This window comes from Oxyura jamaicensis, chromosome 18, assembly GCF_011077185.1.
Source record: "Oxyura jamaicensis isolate SHBP4307 breed ruddy duck chromosome 18, BPBGC_Ojam_1.0, whole genome shotgun sequence".
NCBI lineage: Eukaryota > Metazoa > Chordata > Aves > Anseriformes > Anatidae > Oxyura > Oxyura jamaicensis.
The window spans coordinates 4,898,710-4,905,855 of NC_048910.1; the positions used below are offsets into that span (position 1 = coordinate 4,898,710).

Below are 7,146 nucleotides of genomic sequence, written 5' to 3' on the forward strand. Positions count from 1 at the left end.
ACTTCAACACCCATTCTCCACGTTCCACCTCAGGGAATCGCGGCCGGTAAAAAAAGAGAGAGAAAAAAAAAAATAGTAAAAAAAAAATCGGTTATAAAAGCATCCAGGAGAGGTGAACCCCCCCCACCACCTCCCTCCCCCCTTTCTCTTCCGGGGCGGCGGCGGCCATTTTGTGGCGTTAAGTAGGCGCGCGCGGGCGGCGCCCCGCTCATTTCCTCGCGGCGGCGGGTGCGGGCGGTGGCAGCCGGCGCCTCGTCCCCGCTCCGGCCCTCGGCCGCCTCCCGGAGCCCCGAGGTGGGTGCCTGCCCCTTCACCTCCCCGCTGAGGAGCTCTCCTCCTCCCCCTCTCCGCGGTTTTTTTTTTTTTTTCCTTCCCTTTCCTCTATGTTCTGTAGCTCTTCTCCGCTCGGCCGCTGTGAGGCCTCTCCCCCCCTCACGCGCCAGGCCGCGCCGCCTCCCGCTGGCTCCCCACACGCACACGCCGCTTTCCTTCGGGTTTCTTCTCCTCAGCCGCCGCTGCCCCTCGGGGGTTGTTGCCCGCCATGAGCTACGGGCGCCCCCCGCCGGACGTGGAGGGCATGACGTCCCTCAAGGTGGACAACCTGACCTACCGCACGTCCCCGGACACTCTCCGGAGGGTCTTCGAGAAGTACGGCCGAGTCGGCGACGTCTACATCCCCCGGGACCGCTACACCAAGGAGAGCCGAGGGTTCGCCTTCGTCCGTTTCCACGACAAACGCGACGCCGAGGACGCCATGGACGCGATGGACGGGGCCGTGCTGGATGGCCGGGAGCTCCGGGTGCAGATGGCCCGCTACGGCCGGCCCCCCGACTCGCACCACAGCCGCCGTGGCCCGCCGCCACGCCGCTATGGGAGCAGTGGCTACGGCCGCCGCAGCCGCAGGTGAGCGCCTGGAAGGGTGGAAGGGAGCCGGCGGTGTTTCAGGAGCAAGGCACGGAGCCCCGGCTGAGACGTGTGTGCGGTGGGGCTGCTTCGTTTTGTTTCTTTACCCGTGTGAGTTTCTCGGTGGGGACGGAGCGAGGGGATTGGGACTGAAAGCACGTGGAGTTGTCCCTGAGCGGGAGGGTTTCTCTCAGTAGTAGACTTAGCCCCCGGCCACTCACTCTGAACAATGGCGCCCTCTTAACTCGTTTTCTCGCCCACGTGGGGCCCGTTCCGCCTTCCCTGTCCCAAAGTAGTCGCGGAAGACTGTTGCGCCGCCTGCGTCCAACTTCTAACCTTCTCTTTTTTTCCCTCCCCTAAAAAGCCCTAGGAGACGCCGTCGCAGCCGATCTAGAAGCAGGAGCCGCTCTAGGTCCCGCAGTCGGTCTCGTTACAGTCGGTCCAAATCCCGCTCTCGCACACGCTCTCGGTCTCGCTCCACATCGAAGTCCAGATCTGCCAGGAGATCCAAGTCAAAGTCCTCATCTGTGTCCAGATCCCGGTCCAGGTCGAGATCTCGGTCTAGATCTAGAAGCCCTCCACCTACATCAAAGAGGGAATCCAACTCCAGATCCAGGTCTAAGAGCCCTCCCAAGTCTCCGGAAGAAGAAGGAGCCGTATCCTCCTAGGATAATGGTAATGTACCTCGGGATCAGCACACCTTGCATGTTACTTTATTGTAGCACTTCAGTGGGGTGTTGGGTAGTTCTTAGCATTAATAGCCTGAACCAAGTGGATCCTAACGGGGCACGTTGTTAGCTTTTTTTTCTTGAGCAGTGCTTTTTGGTTATTGGTTTAGGGAAATTAATACCAAAGGGCTTTCTACACAGAAAATTTTCATGTTTTGTTGAGAGATTAATGGCTTGATTTTAATAAAATATTGTATGAGACGCAACCTATGATGAAAATGACTATTTCTTACTGTATTTATCCAACATCTGCATTTTCCCCTTTAAAGCTGCGGTCTCCTGTTTGCTAAAAGAATATTGGCCAGTATTGCAGATTTTAACTGATTTGGCTGATCCTCCAGGGACCAGTTTCTGTGGGCGTGTGTTGGAGCAGGTTTGTCTTTAAATGTTAAAGATACACTATCCTTTTATAATGGAAGATCGGTTCAGTGGCCGTTATACTGACTGGAGGTAACTGTTCTAGAAAAGTGGCAAATTCATTGCAACGAGAAAACAACGGAAACTTAATTTTTCCTCAAGTGGACAACTTGAAGAGGCTTCTAAGGATACACACCGGGTGGGGAAAGGATAGTGTGTCTTTAACCCTTCAAACTGTTTGGTCCTATTTTTTAAAAGGAAAGGGCCTCAGCTAGCTCTGAAGTTAGATAATTGTAGCCAAAGTAGTGACACTTTGTTTTGAATGCTAATTAGAGTTTAGTTAAGCTTTTATCGAGCAGTATTAGTTTTATAACTTTTATTTAACTCTTAATAATTTATTGTTAAACAGGCTGGTTTCAAGTTAATGGTGGTTCGATCTACAGCCTGATGCTTATTCTTCTTTGTAACTAAATACTTCGGCAGAACCTTACATTTGGCCTCTGAATTAAAGCAACACACGGGGGGAGGTGGAACACTGTGGTAATTTTCCTAAAACTTTAAGAAATTAGGCAAAGCCAGTTGAAACACAACTAGAAGTATACCTGAAGTCATCCACACAACTGAGAAAAAGACAAGGTAGAAACCTAGCTGAACTCTTCTTTCTTCAAACCTAGATGCATCAGATAAATGAGAGCCTACATAAAGGACGCCTTTGGGGGGAAAAGATCGCTTGAGTCTTCAGTCCATGGGAGAGACCCCTGGCCCAAGCAACCAGCTGTTGAAAAGGTTATTTTGTAACATTTTGTCTAACTTTTTACTTAAGTTGCGCCTCAAGTGGCAGATTTTACATTTTTATGTGCCATTTTGTTGCTGTTATTCAAATTTCTTGTAATTTAGTGAAGTGAACGACTACCGATTTCATTATTGGCTTGGATATTTGAGGTAAAACTTCATTTTTGTTTATATAGTGCTGACTTTTATTTGAAGTTAAACTGATGGCAACTTGCCTCAAGTTTCATACTGAGGAAATATGCAGCCGTTATATGCTGAGTAGCTAACTGTCAAAAAAAAGAAAGGATGCTCAATTTTGTCTTCATTCCTTAAATAAAATTCTGCAGAACTTCAATTTGAAATTTACTGTAAATGCTTTTTTACTTTGAATTCAAATAGTATCTTCAAATCCAAATTGGTAGAAATCTTTTCAGGTGACAGTTGATGTTTGAAAGGATTGTTTTATCAGACTCAATTCTAATCTCTTCTCTTATGTATTTTTGTGCACTAGGCGCAGTTGTGTAGCAGTTGAGTAATGCTGGTTAGCTGTTAAGGTGGCGTGTTGCAGTGCAGAGTGCTTGGCTGTTTCCTGTTTTCTCCTGATTGCTCCTGTGTAACGATGCCTTGTCGTGCAGAAACAAATGGCTGTCCAGTTAATTAAAATGCCTGACAACTGCACTTCCAGTCACCCGGGCCTTGCATAAAAATAACGGAGCATACAGTGAGCACATCTAGCTGATGATATACACACCTTATTTTTTCCAGAATGGTAAATCTTGCCAACATGCATATATGAACTTACATTTGAGAAATGTAATGTTAAGAAAGAAATGGTTCATTCCTCTGTAAGTACTGATTGGTGTATCTTTTGCTTAAGACATCCTGTACTATACCCACTGTCTCTGTAGTTAATATTAAACATTTTTCTGTGTTAACTTTTCTCAACGTAATGTCCGAGTCAGCTTATTTTTAGCTTGAAAAGATTTCTGCAATTATACTGTCAATGTTTAACTCCTATATAGTAACTGAATGCATTCTACTGCTTTTAAATTTTATCCACTGGGGTTGCTTTTAAGTTACTACGGGCAAACTTAACTAGTATTGTGACTAACCCGAATGCTGTATGACTAGTGTTGCACACCAGCTGATAAACACGAAATCAGACAGGTCTGTTGGACATTGTTATGGAAGATACACACTGAGCAGTACTAATTGCATTTGCTGTGTGCTTGCCCTGACTCAACAGGCTGCTGCTTGATGGTAGCTAATCTTACAGTGATTTTTTTTCTTGATTTGGATACCAACTGAATTGTAATGTCAACCATCACCTGTCAAGGGTTATTGTAATGCCTTGTTAACTTTATGCATGTATGTGTACTGGGAATGGAAAGATCTGAATACTTGCAATCTGGCTTGACTGAGGATTAAAAGTACTTTTCTACAAACTGAGGAGCTTGTGTGTTCCAGGACTGCGTGTCTAACAGCAGTCTACACAGTCACTTAAGAACAAAGGGACTGGCTTTTTAGATACAAATCTTCCAGAAAGAGCTTCAGTCCTGGGTAACCAATCTTAAGGGGATATTTTTTTATCTTGAAAGAGTGCGGTTAACCTTTCTTCATAGCTGAAGTTGTGAATTTAAGTTGGATCTTGTGGATTGTCAGGTTGTTAAGCTATGTTGTGTAGTGGCTTACATAATGGAATTGAGTCTTTGAACTATTACATGGGCTTTGGGAAGGAGGACAAATTTCTCAAAAGCCATAGTTAAACAAATGAACAGCTTTATTTTTACAATGCATGTTTTAAGTACTGCTAAGGGGGTCTGCTTCCCAAAAAATATGCATGGGGTTTGCTGTAAATCAGACTGTTCTCTGCAGATCCATGCTAAAGTAAAAGTTAACTATCATCTTGTATTGGAACCAACAAGTGGAATAAACTTAAGTACCATCTGATCTTGCCAGTGAGATGATCATCATTTCAATTGTATGTCTGCCTGGTAGAGAAGAGCCGGCCAGGTGCTCTTTGTCTGCACTGAAGGAGTGTAACGGAACGGGGGTGTTCTTCAGCTTCCATTTGTAGAGCAAAGCCTCGATAGACCAGTCAGCGCTGAGGGGATGAAACATCAGTGCATGAAAACATGACCCAAGTGGGTAACCTCAGCAGGGATTAGAGGAGACTGGAGTCACCATCCCTGGAGGTCTTTAAAAGACGTTTAGATGTAGAGCTTAGGGATATGGTTTAGTGGGGACTGTTAGTGTTAGGTCAGAGGTTGGACTTGATGATCTTGAGGTCTCTTCCAACCTAGAAATTCTGTGATTCTGTGAAACTTAAATACAACTCCACAACACAGAGCTTGTAACAGGTCTCTATTCAACACTAAACTTGGGGTCAGCTGCTTTTATCTGATGCTCCCAGGATTTATTTGGCTAATACCAACCTGATGCACAGTCTGAGAGCAGCTTAGCCTTTGGAATCAGTGCAGTTCTGCCTCTGAGAAGCTGACATTCTTTGGTGATGTAAACGAGGCAGGATTTAAGTTTTCAGTCCTAAACGTACAAAAGAGCTTACCTTCGGACTTGATAAGTAGTCCAGAACTGAGCTTGTGGATTCTTTTCCAGTAAGAAGTAAACTGTAGTTAAAATATCTTCAAAATCTGAATAGTTGGGAGGAGATAAACAGTCTTGGTTGGTCTCCAGATTCTAAGATGAGTTAAATATGCCTGCTTATATGAAACGGTAGTTGAAAATCAATGCAAAGCACATCTGTGGGAGAAACATGAGAAAGTGGCCTTAAGCAGTTTGCTAATTATTCCACTTCCCTGATCACTTATCTTTCAGTAGTATTTATGATAGCTTAATGTTACTTACCCTAGGAATAACAAGTTCAATTACACTATTCCCATAAAAATCTGTCACTTCATTTTTTTGACAGTGTTTGGAAAGGAAGTCTTTGCAGTTTTGTCCCAAACCAAAGACACTTAAGAGCATTAATCATACCTTTTGGATCAAAAAACACATCAGACCCTAAAATAATATCTACAGGAGGAAGAGAGAGCAGCTCTGGAGACATCCTCCCCCAGGTGATGCCTATAACGGGTACGTGGGGTAGGTCGTTCATCAGGCAGCTCTGCCGGCAGTTCTCCAGGCACTGAGGCAGCTCCTCGCTGTCCGACAGCAGCACCTCGGCCCCGCTCTTGGCAGCCACCATTCCGGGCAGGCTCACGCCTGCTCCGAGCTGCAAGGAGAGGGGTTCTGTGAGGGATAAACGTGGTGGCAGTGTGTCCTGCTGCCCCAAAGCTCTGTGGGTCAGGGCAGATGCACCTCAGGGAGAGAGAGCAGTTACATGTGGGGTAATGGGTAACTACTTGGGGGCTCATCCGAGCAGCTGATTAACTTAAGCAGCTGATTAACTGAAGCAATTAATTGCAGAAGTGATGTTCTAGGAGCTGCAGGAGGGTTTCCCTGCCCTGACCGCGAAGCAAAAGCAGCGCGTGAAGAACGTTTTACAGCGCCCTGCATGCCTTTAAGGGCCCGCACTTCCCCGCCACCCACACGCGATGCGCACCGGGGTGCGAAGAGCGGCGAGGGCCCGGCTCCCGTTACCTCGAGCACCCTGCGGCCGGGCAGCGCTCTCCGCCGGGACCAGACGAACTGCGCCAGCACGGCGGCGCAGGGCCAGACGTACAGGCCATAGCGGCGGTCGGGCACCTGCAACACAGCCGGGCTGCAGCCGGGGCCGGGGCCGGGGCCGCCTCCCCGGTTCTCCCCCCTCCCACCGGTGCCGGTACCTCGGGGACGCGCAGCGTCAGCGCCTCCCGCCGCCCGCCCCCCGCCTCCGCGAACCGGAACCGCCGCGGCTCCGCCATGGCCTCGCCCAATCACACGCTGCCACGTAGCAGCAGCGGGTCCCGGCGGCCAATGCCAGCTTTGCCCGGTTGTTGCGTCACGCGGAGCGCCGCTGGGCTGGCTTCGCCTCGCCGAGGCCCGGCGCTAGGCCCCAAGTCGGGCCTCAGCCGGCAGGGCCTCGCGGAGCGGCCGGCTGGCTGCGGGAGGCCGACGGGGAGGCGAGTGGAAGCGGCGAGGCGGGCGGCGTTCCCCGCTCCGAGCGCACCGGCGGGGGGGGGGGCACTCCCTGCAGGCGGCCTGCTCTCTCCTCCCGTCGCCGCCAGCACCGCCCTTCCCAAGATGGCCGCCGCGCCGCGCCGCTTTCCCCTCTCCGCCCAATCAGCGCCGAGAAGGCGGGCGAGGCGTGGCGGAAGACGGCGGCGCGGCTGGCCAATGGGAGCGCGGCGGGGGCGGGCCCTCGGCAGCGGCGGCCGGGGGGTGAAATTTCTGGAAGGTGCGGGCGGGGCCGGGCCGCGCGCCGAGCGGAGCGGGGGGGGTCCCGGAG

The 7,146-nt window shown here is 49.9% G+C and overlaps 2 protein-coding genes across 13 annotated transcripts; one reads left to right on the forward strand and one right to left on the reverse strand.

The window, feature by feature from the left end:
- The first annotated feature begins 134 nt into the window (after positions 1-134).
- On the forward strand, positions 135-4,208 carry SRSF2 (serine and arginine rich splicing factor 2). Of its 9 annotated transcripts, none has more exons than XR_004755109.1 (5): positions 135-294; positions 510-903; positions 1,268-2,004; positions 2,663-2,774; positions 3,271-4,208. XR_004755109.1 is itself a non-coding variant. In XM_035342277.1 (4 exons), the coding sequence occupies exons 2-3, from the start codon at positions 542-544 to the stop codon at positions 1,569-1,571; spliced, it is 666 nt and encodes a 221-aa protein (XP_035198168.1). In that variant the 5' UTR covers positions 135-294; positions 510-541; the 3' UTR covers positions 1,572-1,578; positions 2,663-4,208. The 9 variants fall into 9 exon arrangements, 4 of the variants coding, with proteins under 4 accessions (XP_035198168.1, XP_035198167.1, XP_035198164.1 ...); XR_004755108.1 differs by having other exon boundaries at positions 1,268-1,578; positions 1,901-2,004; positions 2,663-4,208; XR_004755110.1 differs by having other exon boundaries at positions 1,268-1,578.
- Positions 4,209-4,521: 313 nt separating this feature from the next.
- On the reverse strand, positions 4,522-6,865 carry METTL23 (methyltransferase like 23). Of its 4 annotated transcripts, XR_004755105.1 has the most exons (6): positions 6,545-6,865; positions 6,360-6,464; positions 5,754-5,991; positions 5,326-5,410; positions 5,118-5,247; positions 4,746-4,863 (listed from the first exon to the last, which is right to left on the reverse strand). XR_004755105.1 is itself a non-coding variant. In XM_035342270.1 (5 exons), the coding sequence occupies exons 1-5, from the start codon at positions 6,620-6,622 to the stop codon at positions 4,695-4,697; spliced, it is 675 nt and encodes a 224-aa protein (XP_035198161.1). In that variant the 5' UTR covers positions 6,623-6,861; the 3' UTR covers positions 4,522-4,694. The 4 variants fall into 4 exon arrangements, 3 of the variants coding, with proteins under 3 accessions (XP_035198161.1, XP_035198162.1, XP_035198163.1); XM_035342270.1 differs by lacking the exon at positions 5,118-5,247 and having other exon boundaries at positions 4,522-4,863; positions 6,545-6,861; XM_035342272.1 differs by lacking the exon at positions 4,746-4,863 and having other exon boundaries at positions 5,116-5,247.
- Between the last annotated feature and the right edge of the window lie 281 nt (positions 6,866-7,146).